General features: G+C 53.8%; 1 protein-coding gene and 1 non-coding gene across 2 annotated transcripts in view; one reads left to right on the top strand and one right to left on the bottom strand.

Annotated features, from left to right (window-relative positions):
- Positions 1-545: 545 nt before the first annotated feature.
- Positions 546-22,447, bottom strand: part of BOC (BOC cell adhesion associated, oncogene regulated) — a 37,865-nt gene continuing 15,963 nt past the window's right edge. Inside the window, exons 3-19 of the mRNA XM_004373736.1 lie at positions 19,536-19,682; positions 17,600-17,743; positions 15,516-15,809; positions 14,891-15,163; positions 13,387-13,694; positions 8,548-8,707; positions 8,029-8,139; positions 7,333-7,539; positions 6,829-7,010; positions 6,083-6,188; positions 5,655-5,777; positions 3,862-4,083; positions 2,943-3,178; positions 2,689-2,765; positions 2,205-2,279; positions 1,875-2,011; positions 546-733 (exon numbers count right to left, since the gene is read on the bottom strand). Coding sequence (XP_004373793.1) covers positions 546-733; positions 1,875-2,011; positions 2,205-2,279; positions 2,689-2,765; positions 2,943-3,178; positions 3,862-4,083; positions 5,655-5,777; positions 6,083-6,188; positions 6,829-7,010; positions 7,333-7,539; positions 8,029-8,139; positions 8,548-8,707; positions 13,387-13,694; positions 14,891-15,163; positions 15,516-15,809; positions 17,600-17,743; positions 19,536-19,682 — 2,990 coding nt within the window. The remainder of the gene's footprint in view (positions 734-1,874; positions 2,012-2,204; positions 2,280-2,688; positions 2,766-2,942; positions 3,179-3,861; positions 4,084-5,654; positions 5,778-6,082; positions 6,189-6,828; positions 7,011-7,332; positions 7,540-8,028; positions 8,140-8,547; positions 8,708-13,386; positions 13,695-14,890; positions 15,164-15,515; positions 15,810-17,599; positions 17,744-19,535; positions 19,683-22,447) is intronic.
- LOC111820098 (U6 spliceosomal RNA) lies at positions 14,579-14,685 on the top strand. Its single transcript, XR_002823628.1, has one exon. It is a non-coding gene; the product is annotated as a U6 spliceosomal RNA (small nuclear RNA).

Raw genomic sequence — 22,447 nt, forward strand, 5'->3', positions numbered from 1 at the left:
ACTAAGTTGAAGGTTACAGGGAAGACTAAACATTTATTTAGAAGTTACAGTGTTTGTTTTTACAGAGCTGTGTTGCCACAATTTATTGATTCTGGAAGGTCTGTTCATGCTTATAGCACTGTACACATTGCAGTCTGCCCTCACTGGCTCTGTCTCCTGTCTGTGAGACCGTGGCGCACCTCGTTTTCCCTCTAGTCGACGTGCACAGTGTGCCTAGGCGTCTCCCTCCAGCAGACCTATGGGCCTCCTGCCCTCCTCCCAGGCATGGTGGCAGTCCTAGGGGAGGGCTGCTGACCTGGGTCTGTCCTGGCCAGTCGGCCTCAGGCTTTCCCACTGGCCTGTTATGTGGAGGCTCCTGTGTTTTCCCTCTCATACCTCAAGGGGTAGGATTCCCCATGTCTCTCCAGAATCATAAAGATGCATATACATTTATTTACAAGTGCATAAATATATAAATATGGCTATTATAGAAAAATAAATACCAATTTTCTCTGTCTTTAAGAAAAAACAAAAACATATAGTCTTTCCGGGAAGCTGGCTTCTGTCTAAATTGTGGGGGGCGGTGTTTCAAAAGACACATGCATTGGTGGGCCAGGGGAGAGCCGCATCCCGGGTTCCTGTCCTATGTAGGCCCCCATGGGGTGCTGCGGGCACCAGTCTCTTCCACCCACTCGGCAGGAGTCATGACTGTCCACCTCTTCAACCGGTATGAGGCCCAGGCAGCAGGGGGGACCTGTGGGGAGAGCAGGTGGGAAGCATCCAAGTCCACACCAAGGAGGAAGCAGCCCCCAGTGGTAGCGCGAGGTAAACCTCTGTGCTGGGAGCTGGTTACGCCGGCCCTAAAGGAGAGACAAACCTACAACCATAATAAGGACGGTCCTGCTCCCTCCACGCTGGGCAGGGCTGTCTGTCGCCACCACGTCTTGCTCAGGTGTGGGAGGCCCACTTATTACCCACTGCTCACCTGAGCACTGCAGTGCTGGACCGCGGAGGCTCTCCCAGCCCAGCCTCACTGCCAGGGCAGGTAAAGTCTGCTGAGCCTGTGAATATGTAGAAGAAGGCCCTACTCTGTCCATACTTGGGCTGCTTGTCCACCCTGTTGGTATGGCTTCTGGTTATGACCACCCCACTCATGGTCCGTTCACCCTAAATCAAGGTGGTCTGGCTTTACTGATGCTGGTTGGGCTCCTTTTAACTTTAATCTCCCGGAGACAGGTTCCAGGACGCATCTGAACTGACATCTATACCATGGAGGCTGAGAAGCATGAGCCAGTCCTGTGAACCAGCCTGTGCCCAGGCCAACTGTCCCCTGACTTGCAAGAGACAGGCACAAAGGCAAACGGGGGGGGGGGGGGTGGCACGCACAGCCTCCAGTCCCTTGCAGAGAAAGTTCTGTGGAAGCACACAGAGTTATTATGATGGTGTTTGTAAGAACCTGACTCCTCAATGACTGAAGCAACCTTATTTCTTAATTAAGAGACAAGACCCAACAGAGCGAGGTATTCTGGAGTAATTAGAGGATGCCTCCTAGTGTGATGGGAGGCAGGAGAAATTTGTTAATGGCCTTGAAGTGCAGAGACCAAAGGGGCTGCTTTTCTCTCTGAAATGGATGTTGTTTTTCTCAGTCTTGGGGGACCACAGCTTGCAATGTTGGAGTAGCACCCACCTGGTGCATCCTGCTGATCTGCTGAGCCTTCAGCTGTGTAGCCAAGTAGCCGTCCACCATGCAGGCCCCGGGCCTTTCTGTATCAGAGCTATGGACGGCTCCTTATCCATCAGCACCTTTGAGGCCTGCTGTCTCCCCACCCCCACGGCACACTGGTCAATGGGAGCTCTCCCACGGCCTCCCCAGCCTATCAGTTTCTAGCACTGACCTGAGTGAGACAGAGGGTCCCACGCTGGCTCCACCCCAGGGCTCCCTGCGGCACTCCTCCTTCCCGACTGGCCCTCAGTGGCAGCAGGCTGCCGCTGGAGCAACTGGTGAGCTGAGTCCGGGCTAGGCGTGGGAGTCCTGCAGCATGTGAGACCGGAAGGGAAGGTGAGGTGGGCAGAGGGGGCCGGACCCCCACACTGCCTCTGGCCGCTTCCCTGTCTGGAAGGTCCCAGAGCCGGTCAGGAAGCAGAGATGGGACTACTCCCCTTTGAACATCAGTAGGTACAACACCATCATGTCAGCTGGGAATTGTGGTCCGTTTCCATCTCACGCCATGCAAGCCCTGAGCCTGTGAGAGGACACGAAGTCCAGGCCTGTGGGCAGTCGGTGCACGTGCTGCATCGGCCTGCCAGGAGGGAAGGGTGCCGAGAAGCCAGCATGTGCCCCAGAGCAGAAGGGCAGGGTGACTGCAAACACGGCAACTACCTGTTGGGGTCACGGCCCCACGGAGCAGGGTTATCAGATCTGGGGAGCCCGGGTGGCGCAGTGGTTAAGAGCTCGGCTGCTCACCAAAAGGTCAGCAGTTCGAATCCACCAGTCGCTCCTTGGAAACCCTACGGGGCAGTTCTACTCTGTCCTATAGGGTCACTATGAGTCGGAATCGACTCGACGGCTACAGGCTTGGTTTTTATGGGTTTGAAGAGAAGCACTACTGTTTAGCTTTCAGTGACTGAAGCTGGATTTGAGGAGCTAAAAAGAAAGTGAGGAACTAGGGCTTGGGAGAAAAAGGCAGGAATGAGGGAGGGGCTGGTTACCTGGTCATCTGGTGACTTGGGGGGTCATATCCACCACCAGGAATGGTCTGCCTCAGCAGGCTGTTGGTGTCATCCTGCTGTTCAAAAGTAAGATTAACGAAAAAGTCACTTCAGGGAGTCCAGGTTCACTGTTCAGCTGGATGAGCTCATACCTATCTAAAGAAGCCTGACCCCAAAGCCCAGGGTTGGGGGCTGGGAGAAACTCCCTCACAGGCACCCCACACCTGCCGCCCACACACCCAGAAGCATGTTACCTGCTGAAGCTTCCTTGGGCAGTGCCGCTGAGGTTCCAGGCCTGGGTAGCCCATTGCAGCTGCGGGGCAGCCCCTGTTCACATGCACCCCGTTGGCACAGGCCGGTCCACTGATGCCGCTGAGGTAGGGCTGCCCACTGTCTCGGCGGCCTGAGAGTCCTCCCAGAGGTACCATGGTATATTGGCAGGAGGAAGATAGAAAGGCACTGCGAGGAAAACCCAGGTCTGTAGTATGTTCTGGAAGAAGAGGACAGAGGTATGGTTAGGCCAAGGAGGAGTGGGGCTTGAAAAAGTCCTAACCACACAGGCTCCAGTGAGGCAGGCAAGGAGGCGCCGCTGCAGAAGGGATGGAGAACATTCTCTCCTGGAATAGTCCTCCCGTCACCTACGTCTTCCTGACAGCTAGACTTTTTGCTGATGGCAGTGGGTAGAAGGGTGAAGAGATAGAAGGACAAGAGTCCAGGGGAAGGAGGTGCTGAGCAAACAGAAGGAGCAGTATTTAGATGAAGCCAGTTGACCAGAGGCATTGCCATTTGAAGCAGAAATTAGTGGATAAAAGATTAATCCAGGATAAGGGGGAAGGCTCAAAGCAGGCCCAGAACCAGAGAAGAAGAGGAAACACTGGGAGGAAGTATGAACATGAGGTCAGCGAGGCAGCATCAGACATTCAGATGAGCCAGAGAAGCTCTGCGCTCAGAGGTGCTGAGAGGACGGGCCAACTTCCACTTCCTAGCTCTCTCCATCAGCCCAGGCGTGTGACTGGGAGGAAGGGCTGGTCCCGCAGTATTCTCTGACTCCCTCAGGGACTCTGGGGACCAAGCAGCTTGAGCTCCCAGGGGGCACGGCCAGCTGACCCTACCCCAGGGGTGCTGGCCCCCTTGGTGGGCTCCCCTTTGTGCCGACGAGGGTCACTCACTCACTTTGCTTAGACCAGGCCCTCCACAAGCAGAAGGGGATGAAGGCAACGATGATGAGGACAACCGAGCCCAGGACGACGCCAACAATCAGATAGGGCAGGTCACTGGAGCGCGCCGCCACGGCCCCAGTGCCCATAGGCCGCTCTAGGGTCTCAGGGGGTGGCGGCTGCGGTGGGGCCAGTGTTGGGGGTGGGGGGCGACCAGGCTGACCAGAAGACTTGCGAGCTATAATTGGGGATAAAACTCACTTCAGTGTCTGTTTCTTTGACATTTCCTTCACAACAAACAGGGAAAAAAATGCCCTGTATCCCATGGGTGTGGGAAATGGGATTACACTCACAAGACAGGGCCTCAAAGCCCCTTATTAGAATGGTGTTTACGTGCAGCATGAAATCTGCGTCTAATGGGAAATTCGGTACTGTTGTGCCGCCTCCAGGTCTCCCCTCCCACCCCTGCAAGCCCTGAGTTTATGATCGTGGAGCCTGCTCTACCCTCTGGGCCTGGCCAGTCACCGAGGCTCCGGACTTCCTGCGAGGGCCCTGGGAGTCTGGCCTCACACTCCGCCCCACCGAGGGGGAGGCTTTAAGCCCAGTTTGGCTCACTTTAAGATGTCATTAAACTCATGCACATTTCTACCAAACACCCTCTCCACACCTCTTTCTTCCCTCCCTTCCCATCCCACAGCAATTTTGAGCCGTGGGGCCTCAGGCGGCATAAGAGCTGGGAACCCAGAACGGGCGTACCGGCTGGGTGCTGCCTGGCTGTCATCATGGAGGAGGCTGGCCCTGTGGCGGCAGCTGGATGAGGTGCCCCTGGAGGGCTCGGCACAGTGCAGCCCAGCTTCCCAGAGGCCCAGATACACCCTCCTCCAGGGAGGGGACACTCTGCAGCCGCTGCCACAATGGCTGCCACCTCGTTAATGTGCAAAATAGTCAGATGGTAGATTTTCACTATTATAGTAAATGCAAAATGTGGGATAGGTAGTTGATAAATGATTCGAATCACCTGGGGATTTTGTTAAAATGTAGATTCTGATTCAGTATATCCGGGGGCAGAAATGCAAATTCTCAACAGGGGTTTGAACCTGAATGAACTGGTTCAAAACCCTGGAATGAACCAACAACGTAAGTACCGAATGGTATTACTGGAGTAAAGTACTTATAGAGAGTTCACAGCTTAAGAACGGGTTCTATTCCATAAATTCACGTATGAGTTAACACCCCAGTCTCCTTGTAGCTGTGATGGTCTCCTCGCACCGTCATGATGGTGCCCTGTGGTTGTTCAGTTGTTGTGGATTCCAACTCATAACAACCCTGTGGACAGAGCAGAACTGCCCCATAGGGTTTGCTAGGCTGGAATCTTTATGGGAGCAGATCAGAAGGTCTTTTCTCCCATGGAGTGGCTGGTGGGTTCGAACTGCTGACTTTTGGTTAGCAGACGAGCACTTAACCACTGCACCACCAAGGCGCCTTGATGGTAACCTAAAACCAAAAACCAAACCCATTGCTGTCGAGTCGATTTTGACTCATAGCAACCCTACAGGACACAGTAGAGCTGCCCTGTACGTCGGGTTTCCAAGGAGCGGCTGGTGGATTCGAACTGCCGACCTTTTGGTTAGCAGATGAGCTCCCTTAATATGAGGCACAGGCAAATGAGAAGGGTTAAAAATGACAAAGTACGGGGTTACTCAGAAAGTAAGGGGTCTTCACGGGAAACAGATCCCCAGCCTGGCACAGCGAACAGCGACTGTTCCCTGGTTTTCTGGAAATGGCAGGACGAGAGAGCAGAGACGCCACCTTTGGTCTCACAGATCATCACATTGCTGAACTCGCTCTCGCCTCCTTCATTGAAGCACTGCATCTTAATGTCGTAGGAGGTCTCTGGCTGCAGGTGGCTGATGGAGTGCCAGTACCTGTCCCCTGAGAGAGAGCATCACACGCGGTCAGACTCAGACAAGGGCTCTGCACCTGGCACAGGGGGCAGTGTGGTGCCAGTGAAGGAGACGTTCGAGGGCCCCACCCAGGCTCCTGTGGCCCCATCATCATGAGAAGGAAGCATGTCGCTTTAAGAACTTGATAGCCCCAGGTGTGTCACGTATGAGCCAATAACATGGGGCACAGGTGCTTTCTGTCACCCAGACCCAGGATTTATGTTCACTGGGTTTCTCCAACACCCAGACCCCCTCGCCAGCAGAGGAAACTATGGCACCCACAGTGTTCCTTACCTTCCACCATATCCTTCTTGTAGTCACTATCATTGTCACTGTCTGTGGGTCTGTAGTAGATATAAAAGCCATGGATTGGGGTGTTGTTGTTACTTGCTGGAATATACTGTAGGGGATGGAGGAGAAACAAGTGGCAATGGAGCAGAGAAATCATCAGAGCCGACCACTGATCTGTGACAATTTCACCCCAGCCTAGAGTCTGACATGCACTGGAGGCCTCGCCTCTAAAATACCCTCCTGAGGATCTACATCCCCGAGGTTTTCGGAAGGGTGCTGTGGAGACCGTTCGGTGTTTTATTTAGCCTAGGGGTCCCCAAGCTTTTGGAGACAAGAAACAAATTTCTATTTCTCCAAAGATTTAAGTCCCCTCTGAACCTTTCTGAGCACTGTGAGGGTGAGTATCTCTGGCTTAAAGGGACTCTGAACAATGGTGTTGGGATCCCCTGTGGTGGTGAGGAAGAGCAAAAAGGAGGGTGACATCTAGCATAAACAAGGGAACCAGCTCAGGGGGTCTACGTGGTCAAGGCCCCAAAGGAGCTCCAGCTAATAGAGCACCCCCCCAAACAACTGGCTTTCCGGTGTGCTACGTGGACAGTCCAGCTCCCAGGCACACAGGTGGAGGAACGTTTAGCAGGAGGTGTCCTGGAAGGAGTGATTCCTTCCTGCCCCTGCTGCTGGCAGCCAGCTGGGCCCCAGCACAAACCCAGTGCTATCTTCTCCCAGCAGCACCCCACAGGCTCACTCACCATCCACTTGAGCATGATGGTGGTCTCATTGACCGCGTCCGTGAAGGTGATGTAGGGGCCTGCCACGGGCCTCTCGTACATGCGGCCACTGTAGCCTGACACCACGTATGGCCGGGAGGGGGCGCTGGGCTCACTCTCCCCCAGCATGTTCAGGGCACGGACTCGGAACTTATAGGAGGTGCCTGGTGAGCAAGAGATGCTAACTGAGCCCGACGGGTGGGAAGCACCTTCTGATTTCGCCACGTCCCTCAAGGCCTAGGACCAGGGTGGTCTTCCGGGCAGCCTGTCCCCAAAGGACTCACAAGACCTCCCTTTGTTATCCCAGAGGAAAGGGCCCAGACCCTCTCATGGGACTCAGGTGAACACCACAAAGAGCACCCATGTGCGCACCATGGCAGATGGAGGGCGGAGCAGAAGGAGGGGCCTCCAAACCTCCCCTCCTCCTCCCCCCGAGTGGTCAGTGGAATAGTCGGGGGTCCTGTGGGAGAGGGACCAGGACCCTACCTTTCTCTAGGCCTGTGATCTCCACGGAGAGCCGTGAGGGTGGGATGGCACTGGTGGCCAGAACCCAGTCACCCACTTTCTTCAGCTTCTTGTACTCCACACGGAAGGACTGGATCGGGAACCCACCGTTCCCACGGGGAATCCAGGTCACGTACACGGACGTCTCAGAGGCCGTGGAGATGGTGGGCCTGTCTGGGGCTTCGGGGGCTGGCAAAGCCCAGACATGAGGGGGAAGGAAGCAGGAGGAGGGTACATGATGAGATAGATGATGGTTGTCTTCTGCTAGACTCGCCTGTTCCCCATAACCCGACAGCCTCCCCCTCCTGCTGCTGGGACCACCCACTGGTGAGCCTCCCCCGCCCCAGGGAGGAGCCCTTGAGTTAAGATTCCTCCAAGCTGCACTTCTGGGGAGCCAGGGCGTGGCAGGCCCAAGGGTCAGCAGCCCTCTGGACCCACAGAGCCGGCAACCCATGTCAGACTCCAGTTTTATTTTTAAAGACTCCAATCTCTATTTTCTCCTCACAGTGAACTGGGGATCCCAGGCGAATGCCATCAGGACTCCTGGATCCATGGAACCAGGATCCTACTTGCCCTGCAGCAACAGTGACTCGGAAGCAGTGGCCTGGCCTCCAGTTCTTTGACTGTTGCCCACCCCACCCCACCCCTGCACCCCACCCCCACTGCCACCAGGCTTACGGGAGAGGCGGCCGTGGTCTGGCTGGCTGCTACTCTGGGGGCTGGCTCCAGGGTCATCTCTCTGGATCTGCTCCTCCTTGCTGGCCACGATCTCGGGTTTGGGCCGCCGCCCTGGGTGGACATGGGTTGAGATCAGCAAGGGAGGGAGGGCGCTTCAGGTCTCCCTCTCCACAGAGTTCTTCTCGCCTGAGACTCTGCCGAGGGATCAGCCAAGGCAATGCAAACAAGAACAAAGGCGCTGAGCATGGTGTTGGTTCCCAGCTCCGTCTGAACTGCCATGGTGTTGCTGCTGGCCTCTGTGTAGGAGATGGGCAAAGGGATGCCAGCAGGCCGCTGTGACTCTCCTGATGAGAGGTGTGGCCTGGGCCTGTGCACACAAGCCAAGCGGGAAGGAGCGGAAAGCAAAGGTGAAGTCCAAAGTGAACAGCTGGGGCAAGGTGAGCAGGCTTCCCACCAGGGTCTGGTAGGACTTGCTCGGGCCCATGGAGACCCCAGGCTGGGGGCAGCCTGTGACCTTACCAGTTCGGAAGGTGACCATGGCCGTCTGGCCCTCGCCCACACAGTTGTAAGCAGCCATTTCCACTTCATACAAGCTCCCGGGGTCGAGTCTGTTGAGGATCAGGTGGTGCTGGCTGGCTGGAATGCCGGAGATGGTCCAATCATCAGAGGTATTTGTCACCTGCTGGAGAAGGTGGTTTGTATAAGGACCAGCACACCTACTTGGTGGGCTGTGGTTTGCAAGGAAAGGAAACTGAGACCAAGAGGACAGGGGCAGGAAGGAGAGGAACAGGCCGGGTAGGGGGTAGTGCAGATCTCTGCCTGCCTCTTGGGGACACCCATGCTCACTGCGACAGTAGAACCAGGCTCCCTGACACCCATCTGATGAGCCATCCAAAGAAAATGCAAAAGTCCGCTGAGAACGTCTCCAATGAGCTTGTACTTCTGAGACCCTCCAGTCTTAACTCTTTCTCCTTGCTCAATTTAAACCAAACACAGTTCCTTCCATTTTTGTCCTAATGAGATGATGATGAGAACGGCAGTAAAAGTAGCAGCAGCACTAGAAATGACACTTGCTCTGTGCTCACTATGTGCTAGGCATGGAGCTGAGCGCTTCATACACAATACCTCACTCTCCCTCACTACAACCCACTTCACAAGTGAGCCTGAGGCTTAGAGGGATGAATACTGTACCCAAGGCCACGACGCTAGGGAGTGGGAAACCATAGCTTCACTCTAAAGCACATATTCATAATCATAACCTATCCAAGAAAGAAAAAGTGTCTCAGAGTCTGGGTTCAAATCCTGGTTGTGTCCCTTACCAGCTGTGCAACTCTGAGCAAGTTCCCTAACCTCTCTGATCCCTAAACTTTTCATTTCTGTTGTTGTTGTTAGTTCTGTTGAGTTGGCTCTGACTCATGGCAACCTCATGTACAACGGAATGAAACATTGCCAGGTCCTGTGCCATCTTTGTGATCGTTGGTATGCTGAGTCCATTATAGTGGACATTGTGTATTCTGAGTGCCTTCCAACCTACAGGCTCATCTTCCAGCACTGTAATGGACAATATTCTGTTGTGATCCTTTACGGTTTTCATTGGCTAATTTTTGGAAGTAGATTGTCAGGCCTTTTTTCCTAGTCTGTCTTAGTCTGAAAGTTCCACTGAAACCTGTCCACCATGGGTGACCCTGCTGATACACCTCACTTATTGCAATAATTGGGTTCCAAACACCAGGTCATTATGCAAAAATCAGCATTATGCAAAAACGGAGGATGACCATGGCACATCACAAAATGGAGGATGACTACATCATTACATAATGGCCAAATTATACCACAGCCAAATTATATAACTGCCAAACCACTGAGAATCATGGCTCAGCCAAGCTGACACATAACTTTAACCATCACAGCCAGCGTTACTCTCACCTCCCACCTTGGCTTTCGTTACTGCCAGACTACACGTCGTTAATGCGCAAAAGAGTTGGATAGTACGTTTTTTACTATTGTCATAAATGTGAAACATCAGATAACGAGACAGTCAGTAAGTGAGGAGTAGGTGTATTTGAAATACTGGTGGCATAGCTTCCAGCATCACAGCAATACTCAAGCCACCAGTGTATGACAAACTGACAGATGGGTGGTGTTTCATTTCTAGAATGGGGCAAATGAAACCTCTGGAGTTATTCTGAAGATTCAATTAGGTGGCAAAGGTAAAGTGGCCAGCATTGAACTTGGCACAAAATAGGTTCCCAACAGACGCCTGCCCACTCTGCTGAGCTCTCCGCATCCTCCTCCCCGTGAGGTCTCTGCCATCTCAATCTCCTCTTTTTTTTGCTCCTGCCCTCCGGCCTTGCTTAAGACGTAAAAGCTGTGGATAAAGTATAAGTATGCTGGGTTAGACTTTCACAGCTTTGAGTCTCTAGCCCTTTAAATCTAAAGGAAAACATAAAAGGGCTCCAGGTTCCCCCATGCATGATGCTGAGAGGCCCCTCGTCTCATCCACCCATTTCTCAAGACAAAAGACTCAGCTGCCAATGGAACCTCTGGGTGGCGCAAATGGTTAATGCGTTTGGCTGTTAGCCAAAAGGCTGGCTGTTTTTGTCTATCCAGAGGCACCCCAGAAGAAAGTCCTGGTGATCTACTGCCAAAAAATCAGCCCTTGAAAACCCAGTGGAGCATAGTTCTACTCTGACACACATGGGGTTGCCAGGAGTCAGAGTCGACTTGACAGCAGCCATCCTTTTGGTATGCATCTCTGCGAGCCGGCAGGAAGTGAGCTGAGGTTTGCTGAAAGGAGAAAACAGCTGGCAGGAGAGCTCTCATCCCCAGGCCAAGGATTCAGAAGCAGAACAAAACCCACCATTCAAGGGACAGGGATATCTGGGCTCATTAAGGTCAGGCTTCCAGGATTGATTCCAAGGGGAGACGCTTTACAAACTGAGACTCCCCGGAGATGCTAGAAACCCAAACACAGCAGCCAGGGTCTGCAGATGCACCAAGAAGGGAAGGCAGCCTCACACACTTGAAAAAGCGAGAGCTGGCCAAGTGACTCCCAGTCCCCAGAGAGAGAAGGGAAGTGGAAAAACACAACAGAACGCTGACCTTCGATTTCAAAATCCTTTCTGTGCGATGATCTTTAGCACGCGTTAGTCCCTTAAGAAAAGAACTGCTTTCAAGACATAATTTCTGCCTGGCAACGCCAGCCTAACAGCTCCACCTGCCCCAGAGCCGAAGCCTGCAGAAGCCAGATGCAGCAGGGCCTAGGTTCTCTCACTTCCCTGTACCCCTGTCCCTGAGCCCAGCAATGAAAACATGAAACAGGAGGGTCACCAGTCACTGTCACGTGCTCCGTGAGAGTGATGTGGCCCCAGTCTGCCACTTCCAGCTCCCACACCTGGCCCCTGCCACCTCTGGCTCCCACCCCTGGCCCCTGCCACCTCCAGGCTCCCACACCTGGCCCCTGCCACCTCCGGCTCCCACGCCTGGCCCCTGCCACCTCCGGCTCCCACGCCTGGCCTTTGCCAACCTGCCTCTCAGTGAGTCAGTTTTGTGCCACCTATTGGCCTGAAAAATATTATTCTTGCTATCACGCTGGTTCTTGTCTCCTGGAGGCCAAGGGCACCTGGCCTGCCCTGATCTTTGTCTACAAGTGTGAGATGGAGGTGTACAGTTAGACCGGACAATGAGGGCTCGTACCAGGCCTGCCCCGTCGCCTATGCTGAACGATGCAGCTTTTTGTTAACAACTCATTCACCAGCAGGCTGAGGGTTAATGGGAAACTGCCCCCTCGCCCCACCTAGGAGACAGCAGGGGGGCAGGATGGGGCCGCTCTGCCTTCACTGTGTCTTTCTGACATCCCCTGTGTCTCTGTGGGCCTGTCTGGACCCCAGGTCTTCCAGGAGAGTGCGTGAAGGAGAAGAAGAGAAAGAGAGGGGCCAGCAGAGTCCATGGTGGGGGAGGCATCCGCGCAGCCAAGCTTTCCACTGCGTGGGGAGGGAGGGAGGGAGAGAAGAGTGGACAAAGGTTTTTAACACATTCATCCACTTTCCGTATCTCCTACCAAATGCACGTAGCACTTCTGTAAGTGACAGTAGCATAAGTGCATAATAAAATTCCACATTTTGTAACACATGCTATTACTTAGTAAGTAAAATTTAAAATCTATTTAAGGACAGTCATTTCCTACAGTCTGATGGCCTTAGGAGGAGTTCCTGGGTGGCATAAACTGTTAAGCACTTAGCTGTTAAACGAAAGGTTGGTGGTTTGAATCCATCCAGAGGCACCTCAAAAGAAAGGCCTGGGGATCTGCTTCCAAAAAATCAGCCATTGAAAACCCTCCGGAGCACAGTTCTACTCTGACATACACGGGGTCACCATGAGTGGACAGCAACTGGTTACTGGTTAATGGCCTTAGAAAGAAAACAGTACGCACTTGGGATGAACAGGGATGTTTTCGAGCACTGTCTTACAGGGAATTTCACTGTCCCTGTCCCCTGTGGGGCAACAGCAGGCAGGAGCAGGACCTGGAGGGAGGGCACGAGGTATCCACAAGGATGGGGCTGGCCCGCTCTGTCCCCGCGTCTGGGCTCAGCCAGAGCCTCCCTCCCTGACAACTCCTGGACATCCACCTGGACAGACTTCATTCTGTCAGGAGAAACAGCTGAGATCTACATGACACGACGTGTTTCAGCTCAAACGCCTGCTTGTCCGACCCCACCCATGATGGATTCTGAGAACTGAGGGGGTTATTTTACAACCGTCAGAGAAAACATTTGCTCACAAATATCTGCTTGTGTTCTCCTGGCTTTAGAACGAGCTCACCGTGCCAGAATTCCTGCAGGTGTGTGCCTATCAGAGCTTACTGTGTTCAAAAGGTAAAGCAAAACAACAACGTCGGCAAAGAACGACAGGAAAGAGGGAAGGATGTCTGCCGCCTCACAGCGAGACGGTCCTACTTTCTCTTCTGGGAAAGAAATGCAGAGAGCTCAGACTTGAAGCTCTTTGCTTAGGTCTGTGTTTGGTGGTTCAAATCCACTCAGAGGCACCTCAGAAGAAAGGCCTGGTAATCTGCTTCAGAAAGATCACAGCCATTGACAGCCCTATGGAACAGTTCTCCATGGGGTCGCCAGGAGATGGAATTGGCTTGACAGCAGATGGTTTGAGTTTTTTTGGTGAGGACCCTGAATGCCCATCTCACAGCCAGATTTCTGGAAGGTGGGGAGGAGTGGATACTGGAGGAGGCAGGAGTGGTCATGATCGGCTGGGTTTGCTGTTCCAGGCTGCAGAAGCTCAGGGGGAGGTGGCCAGAGGCGGAGAGACTCCGGCCCTGCCTCACCGAGAGGAGGTCAGGGACTGTACCTTGCGGTGTTTGACCACGTAGTAGAGGATGGGTGCCCGGCCACCACCTTCATGCCGAGGCCTCCACACCAGCTCATACGAGTCAGTCTTGGACGTCCGGGGCGAGCTGAGGATGACGGGGGCCTCAGCAGGAGCCACATGGCCCTTCTCTCCCAGGCACGGTGGGGAAGCAGACTGCACTGACATTGGGGGCCGCGGGAGCCCCGTGTGCCCCCTCAGCATCTGGTCAGGGCTGCTAGGTCTGGAAGGTGGCGCGGGAGGTGTGGCCACATCCAGCTTAGCATCTCGCCACGGCCTCAGGGTTGTGCCTGGAGGACAGAGCAGGAGAGAGAAGAGGAGAAGAGACACGTTAGTCTCTGCTGGGCTGCTGCCCTGAGGGAGAGAAGGGGAGGGAGGAGCCCCTCACCCTCAGGGCCTGGGACGACCATCACCTGCTGGACACACAACCAGGCTCTGTGGAAGACAGGCCGGTGCCCTGCCCTGCCCTGCCGGGAAGGAAAGGCGGCCTGGACCACGCTGCCCAGGCTCCTCCCGCAGCTCCGAGGCGGCAGCCCAGCTTTTCTGAGACCTGCCTTTTTTCCTGAGTCCACTCGAGGTGTGTCTTAAGTGGACTGTCTCACTCTGCTCCTGAGGTGCAGGGACCCTACGCCTTTCATTCGCTGGGAGTGGGAATGAGTCCTTTCACCGTGGGATCTTAACGCCATGGCACAATGTGGCCTTTTCCTCCCCTTCTGAGGAGACGTGGAAATGGGAGCCATGAAACCAACTGCAGCTCCCCTCTGAGAACCCGAGAGGCCAGGAGAGGCAGCGCCCCCCTCAGAAGCCCCCCCACACCAGTCTCCCTCTGCCCGGCCTCCTCCACCACAGGAAGCCGGCACTCGACAATGCTGAGGCAGCATTCATTAGTCGTTGTATTTTTCTCCAGTTGTTCCCTGGGCGGGTTTTATGGGCTCCACAAGAAAGGTTCCTGAGGAGAGGGGTCTCAACATGTTTCTGTGCACCCCGACTTTACCTAGCTAGCACAGCATGGGCACACAGCAACTGCTCAGTTGGTATAGATGTCAACTGAATGAGTCAAGCTGAGAGGGACAGGCTTGCTTTGTGTGAGAGCAGTGGTTGTCAAGATGGAGTCCACGGAACCCTAAGAGCCCACAGATTCTGCAAACGAATTTTTCAAAAAATTAAAAAGTATGTGCTTGCTTCAGCAGCACATTCACTAAAATAGGAACAATACAGAGAAGATCAGCATGGCCCCTGCACAAGGGTGGTGCGCAAATATGTAAAGCATTCCATAATTTAAAAAAATTTTTTTTTAATACAGCAGTTAATTGAGTCATTACTAGATTTTTACTAATTCACTTCTGACTCACTAATAAGTTAATGTAAATTTGAACTTTCAAATAAAGACTGAGTTTGTCTATTCTGCACACTGGGGTTCTGCGAGTCCACTAGGAAAGCGCGTTCTGTGAACCTTCGGCAGGATTGGGGCACGAGGCGCACTCACCGGGCCTGGCGGTCCTCAGCTGGACCACGGCGTGGGCACTCCCGACTTCGTTCTCGGCCATGCACTGGTAGACGCCTTCGTCCTCAGGCCCCACACTGACCATGCGCAGGGCCCTGCGGGACAGGCGGAGGCGCTGGCTGGAGGTGAGGGGCACAGCATTCCTCAGCCACAGCACGGAGGGTGGGGGGTTCCCGCGCACCTCACAGGTGAGCTTGGCGCTCTGGCCCCATGGGATGACCAGCTGGGACAGCTCCATGGTGACCTCAGGAGGTTCTGTGGGAAACCAGAGTGGGGTGAGAAGGGCTGTTCTTCCCGTCCCGGGGCCACATGGGCTGAGGAGGGGCCTGTGGTCAGGGGAGGTGCCCTCCTTCCCCTTGGCTGTTGGCATTTTCTCACGGGAAGGTGAACAGGGAGGACAGGTGTCGTGCCTCCCCATCCGAGTCACGGCAGGAGAGAGAATGGAGGCTGCTAGGACCCTGTGCCATACGCAACCTCGGGGGGGTGCCACCACTTGGGTGTGACCTTCCACAGGCAGTCACCCTCTCTGAGCCTCAGGCAATGTGCCTCTAGAAAGGCCATGCAGGTCAGAGAGAGGGCCAAGGAGAAGGCCTGCAGGGACACTCACCAAACACCTGGACGTTGTAGAGGATGACCGCTGCCCCGGGCTCCCCCACCCCGTTGTCGGCCATGCAGCAGTAGGTCCCCGAGTCCTCCTCACTGGTGATGTCGATGAGCAGGTTGCTCAGCAGGAAACGTGTTTTGTTGTAGCCAGCAACGCTGGACCCATCCTTGGCCCAGGTGACCCGCGGGGGCGGGATCCCACTGGCCACACACTCCAGGATGAGACTCTGCCCTTTGGTGACAATGATGGTCTGGGCCTCCGGGGGATAGATGATGCGGGCAGCCTCTGCGGTGGAGCCTTGAGGGGCATGCAGGGAAGAGCACGTGGGACCAAGACTTCTCGCAAAGGGTGCCCTCCTGCCCCACTCGGAGGTGGGGGCAGCCCCAGGAGGCTGTCCCATCTGTATAAAGTGGCAAGTCACTTAATTCCCTGGGGCCTTCATTTCCCTACCTGAAACAAGGAGTTCCATCTGCAGAGAGCTGTTCTGAGTAATAACTGGGATAATACAGTGGAGTAGCATCACTGACGCGCTCAGCTGCTAACCGAAAGGCTGGTGTTCAAACCCACCAGTGGCTCCAAGGGAGAAAAGACCTGAGAATCTGCTTCCATAAAGATTAAAACCAAAAAAACCCAAACCTGTTGCTGTCTAGTCAATTCTGACTCATAGTGACCCTACAGGACAGAGTACAACTGCCCCATAGGGTGTCCAAGGCTGTAATCTTTATCAAAGCAGACTGCCACATCTTTCTCCAGTGGAGTGGCTGGTGGGTTCAAACCTACAACTTTCGGTTAGCAGCTGAGTGCTTAACCACTGCGCCACCAGGGCTCTCTCCATAAAAATTACAGTCTAGCAAACCCCATGGGACAGTTCTACTCTGCCCCGTGGGGTCGCTATGAGTTGGAATCAACTTGAAGGCTCCCAACAACAACAGCATCCTCCACACTTGACATATGTACATTTCACTTTGTGTGTTTACAAAGAGAGAAAGGCAAAGGGGTGGAGAGAGAAAGAGCGGCCATTTGAATGGCACAGTGGTTTTTCCTGCATGCCCTCAGTAAGCGCACTCTGAGAGGTGCCCTCAGTAAGTGCACTGAGACGCGCCCTCAGTAAGCGCACTCTGAGACGGAGGCTGGGATCCAGGCCCAGGGGTCTCAGTGCCAAGGGTCTCAATGAGGGTGACGCAGTGCCAACAGCCCCCTACCTGCAGGTCCACAAAGGCACATCAGCTACTTATCAGGTGCTCAGGGGAGTGAGCAGAGAAGTTTTCCAGCGCTGGGCTGGGGGAGAAACTGCCTAGAACTCAGTGACAGCAGGACGGTCTCCAACTGCTGCCTTCCTCAGCGACCACACGGAGCGGAGCACGTGTGGCTGTGTGATCTTCCCTTCATGTGCTAAGCAGGGGCAGACTCGTTTTATGAGACCCGAAACTTAAACAGTTTGGGATGCCTTCTTTAAGAGAAAGAATATGAAATTACAAATACAAAACCAGCCACAACGCCTGGGAGAGGAAGGAGCCCCTGAAGTTTAGCTTCATTAGCTTCATGGGTAAATCCGCCTGACTCTAAAAGCTAACCGTGGTCAGATGTGACTCCACTGAACGTACAAAGAGCCTCGGTAAGTGCTCAGAATGAATGCGGAGCAGTGCTGCCACCGTGAACTCTCCTGTGAGTCAGCTGGGCCCAACCCAGCCTCACCCAGGGCAGAGCCGGCAGGCCTGGGCCTCACTCCCCTGTACAAACGTACCCTCATCTTGTCCGTGCACACGCTGTGTAGGCAGCTGAGCTCCAGATCTTCCCGCCTGGCACACACATCCCAGAGGCCCCTCTCACAGTCTACAGGCAGGAGGCAGGGGATGACCCCACAGTGCTGATATGACCAGCAAGCAGTCACCGGCCCAAGCCAGGCCATGAGCTGTGAGGCTGGCACTAGGCCAGCCGGAGGGGAGAGCCCCAGCCTCTGTCCTGGATGCCTGCTGACCTGCGCCCCATGGCCATCCCCCCAGAGACCGAGAGCTGGCACTCTGACTGAGGCCCTAAGCCCCCCATCAGCAGGACCCCTCCACCAGGAGCCAGGGCCTGGTCCTTACGGCGCACACGCAGCCTGTCGCTGGAGCCAGAGGTCTTCACTTCCTGGGTCACTGGGTTGTAGGCTGCACATTTGTACATGCCCTCATCCTCCTGGCTGGCGTTCACGATCTGGAGGTTCCCCGACGGCATGATCAGGTAGTTATCTGTGGAAAGGGCAGGAAGGGGGCAATATGGGGATGAATTAGGGCCCAGAACATTGCACGCAATAGCTCCCCTTCTTAAGTGTTACCCACAAAGGTGACGGGTCAGGGGACAGGTTGGGCAGGAGCCAGGAACTGAGGTACACCTGAGTCCCAACAAGCCCAAACCTAGAATGCTATTCTCCCAGTAAGACTTGGCAGCGAATGGGGGTGAAGAGCCAAGGAGAGAAACTAACTAACCAACTAGCTCACAAACTAGCTGACTAACTGCCTGAGTTAGTACACAGGTCTGCAGAAGAGTAGTTTACACTTCCATGGGAGCTGGGGTGGGGTGAAAAGGGCAAGGTTTGGGCTCAGCCAGACATGGGTCAAGCTCTGGATCTGCCAGGTACTAACTGTGTGGCCTTGGGCAAGTTAATTAACCTCTCTGATCCTGCTTCCTCATTTGTGAAATGGTGTAATGTGTGGAGCTGTTTTAAGGATCGAGGGCCCCTTTGCTACACACTTGGGAGATGAGCTGACCTCTCCTGGAAGCCACCAGGAAAGAGGGACTGCCATGGTCCCGGCTTTGAGCCATCGTCACTATCGATGTTCTGTCACTAGAGAGGATATTCTAACCCCAAACCACTGCCCTCTCCACGATTATCACTGACATTCTTCCCTCTGCATCGCTGGCTTTGTCTGCTGCTGGTTGAGCAGCTCCATGGGGGTAGGGCCTCATGGTGTGTTCAGGTTCATGAAACAGGAGGCAGATTCCTAGCTTCTGGGCACCAGTGACGGGGGTGGGGTGGGGGGTCGGGGGGTGGCTTTCGGCTCCCTGGACACCAGTGATGGGGGTCGCTTTCAGCTTCCTGGCAGGCAAGGCACTGACTACCTGCGAACCGTGGTGTCCCTACACTCCAGACTCGCCCAGCCAGGTGCCTGCCTGCGACTAGGCCACCATATCCAGCGGGAAAAGTCTCTGGCCCACAGGGAGTGGGCATTAGTGGTCTTCACAGCTCAGTCTCCAGTTATCTCAGAGTGGTAGGATTAGGGTTTTTACCTTTTTTAAAAAACAGTTTTCTGTATTTTCTAAAATTTCTATAATGAACATATATTCCTTTCATAACCAGAAAAAGTTAATAAAAATATTTTAAAATCTGTAAAATGATATAAGAGGTACACATTTTGAGCCATGGGGTCTGGCAGGGGCAGTTGTGGGAAGAAACGGACTTTGGGGGGACAGACCCCCTGCACCCCAGCACCCTGTAAACCAGAGCTTGTCACCCCCTGGACCAGACGCTGGGTACACCGCGGGCTGGGCAGGGAGCAGCAGATGCTGTGAGAGTCGAGGTGTCTCAGTTACTAGGACAAAGTGTGTGTGTGTGTGTGTGTGTGTGTGTGTGTGTGAAAAATCTAGTTCTATTGAAATGACACGGTGCTATGCGGGGAGCAGTTTTCCCCTGAAGGTCTGGGAATTGCCAGGTTTGTGGGGCAGAATTTCTGTGTGAGCTTGGAGGAAGGGCCATGCGCGGAAGAATCTGAAGCTGGGTGCCGAGAGTCCTGATCAATGGCAGCAGCTTGGCGACACCTTCTGGGACCTTAGAGAAGGAAGAAATGCCTCATAATTGGGCACAGGCCCTCCACAGTGGAAGCCCATGCCTTTAGGATTCTACAGAGCTGAACACCAAGAGAGAAGGCAGCCAAGCAGCAGTGTGAGGAATAGGGCTATTGGCGTGGTTACTGCGTTTTGTTGTGCAGAGGCAGTCGGAGGAGACCAGCTTCCCTCCTGACCCCGGGGACCCTTCTTGCTCACCTCGAGAGGCCTCCAGCCACTCCTGTTTGATGCTGTATCTGACCTGGGCCTTCGGGTGGCTCTCTGGCAGATGGCAAGCAATGACCGCCGTGTTTCCCTCGTCCACCTCAATCACGTGCTGCACGTCTAACTTGAAATCCTGGAGGTCTGTGGAGACAAGGGAAGCTGCTGACTGGGCCCCATTTGGGGTCGGCTTGTGCCATGGGGTGTTTATGTCACATCAAAGGCTGCAGACCCTCACATGCTGTGGTTGTCAGCGGGGGTGGTGCGAGCCCTTCCTCCAGCCTCCTGTTGAGCTTACAGGATGGAATGTGATGGCTCCATGGGCTGAGCACTGCATGGGCTGGAGTGTGTGGGCCGGGGGAGAGAATGCCATTAGGAGGTGCCTCTGACACAGCCCACCCTTTCTGTTACGCTGAGACAGTATGGGGGTGAGCTGGCAGGGCTGGTCAGCCCTACTCAGCTTGGCTGGGAGGGTCACGGTTGAGGCACCAACATCCTGGCACAGCAGTGGGGGCTCAGCTAAGGCTTCTGAGGGAGGTTGGGGGAAACAGCAAAAGAGAATGCTAAATGTCTTTTCTCCCGTTCAATCAAGAACAGCCTTTCCAAGTTCTCCTCAGACAGCCACAGCTAGTCAGTCCTACTCAGACAGCTGCCGTGGTTACACTGGAAGGCTGATTCTTGCTACCCAGGGGCTGCAGTCAGTGTCACGACCAATGCAATGGATGGCCCTCTGGCCCTCAGAGTGAGTGGGGACCTGTGGATGCTCTAAGGGTTTTCTAAGGCAAGGAAAGTTCTCCCAGGCCAGCAGGAAGCACCCTGTGTCACTCAGTGGCAGTGGAATGTGGGCGAGCCAGGGCTCCCTCCTGACAACAGGTTGAAATCTCTGGCAACATCGTGGCTGTGTCTCCTGACTCGGCTTGGTGATGGGGAGCCTGGAATCTGGACTGCGAGAGGATGGAGACCCATCCAGAACAAGAGCAGGATGTTTCCCAAACAATCCAACAGTCCAAGCAAAAAAACCCTATGTACGAGCCAATCACTGATGTTGCTGAACAAAACAGTGGCCACTTGTGCAACAAAACCACATTCCAAATTTAGTCTTCAGGATCATGGCTGAATTTAAGAAATAAAACTAATGGCAAATTAGATAAGCGAGATAAAAGTATTTCTTATTATTTCTTCTCATAAAAATATTTAAAAAGCCTTAGAGGCACCCTGTCTGAATGCTGACCACACCACATTCTGGTCCTGAGAACAGGTACCTTCGGCGTTTAGGCAACACCACGGCAAGACTCCACCTGCCTGTGCTGTTTCCCCTGGAGACTGGGAAGGCAGCAGGAGCAGGCGGGAGTCAGGTTTCTCACAGAAGACAAGAGTGATCACCAAAACAAAACCACTGTCACCCCAGGAGAGCCGGTGATCAAAGCACTCAGTGAGGTCAGGAGGCATCTGTTTAATGGAACTTCCCAGAAGCTCTTCCTCAAGCCAAGCCAGGGCGGGAAAGCTCTTGTTTCTCTGATTACAGTACTAGCCCGTGAGTGCTTTGGGGGCAGGGACCAAGTCGTGTTCATACATGTGTCCCTTGAATCTAACCCAGGGCCTGGCCCCAGCAGACACCGAGTAAACGCCGAATGAATGAATGAATGAATATCTTGGAAGCAAGGCCCCACAAGTCAGGATACGAGGTGACCATTCACATTGCCTATGAACTCGAAAGCCCTAGTTGGGTTTGGTCTACACTGTGAGCTTAAGGACAAAGGCCTAGCACAACAAATATTCAGTGAATGTTTACCTAAGCACGGCCAGTGGAAGCTATTGTGAAAACAGAAGTTACTTCTGGGGTCCCAGGAAAGGGATGAAACAGGTCTAACGAACGTGGAGTAACAAACACATACTATTCACGGATTGTGTGGTGTGGCAAAAATGATGTCAGACTGCCTGATTCATTTCACTCTTCCCGCTGCCCCGTCTCACTATCCAGGCTGAACAAGCAGTGCCCCCGATCAAGGTGAGACCTCTCACATATTCCTGCCTTTAGGTGGGTGTAGGACATCCTGGGCTTTTAAATAACCATCTCATCATTATTTAATTTTGTGTGTGTGGTATCTGACCCTAACTAAATTACAAATTTTTGGTGGGCAGCCTATTAATTTTGCACCCCAGTCCTGAGCCCCACTGTACAGTACTTAGGATATAGCAATGTTCTCTAAATCCTTGCTGAATGAATAAATAGTTGGGAAGGCTGGGCCCAAGGCCAGCTTCACAGGCGTGCAACCTATGCAGTCTGCAGGGCCCTGCACTTGGGAGGGCCCCGCACCTGGTTTAATGTTCTGCTGTCACCATCTTCAAATTCTTAATTTTTGAGCAAGGGACCCTGCATTTTCATTTTGCACTGGGCCCCGCGAATTACATAGCCAGTTCTGGCTGAGCCTCTCAGCCAAGACAGTTAGAAGGTTTCACTCAGAGAGGGGGAGGGTTGGGACTGTGGGAGAGGTGGATGGGCTGTGCTCATGTATTCTAGCTAAATCTTGTTAACTTTGCTTTTCAAAAGCTACACACTTAAAAAAACGCAAAGGCCCTAATCTTCCCTCAGGACAGTGTGCGCTGTACCTGCCCCGTCAAGAGGCTCCCCACAAAGCAAGCTGGGAGCAACTGCCTGCTCAGGGCCATCCAGAAAATTCCTGAGTCACTGAAAGGCACTGACTTCCACGGTCTAATAAACCCGAAACTACTCCACCAAGGTTTTCTGTTTTTTCTTCCTCTCTGTTTCTGTGCATCACTCTAAGGAAATTTGCTTCAGGCAAGAATACACTTAAACCTAGCAGATCATTTTGCAAGAAAGACGCAAGCCACTGAAATGAGTTTGGCACCAGAATGCCATCTCCACGTTACTGGCCCTGGGCTCTGGC

This window comes from Trichechus manatus, unplaced genomic scaffold, assembly GCF_000243295.1.
Source record: "Trichechus manatus latirostris isolate Lorelei unplaced genomic scaffold, TriManLat1.0 scaffold00026, whole genome shotgun sequence".
Classification (NCBI taxonomy): domain Eukaryota; kingdom Metazoa; phylum Chordata; class Mammalia; order Sirenia; family Trichechidae; genus Trichechus; species Trichechus manatus.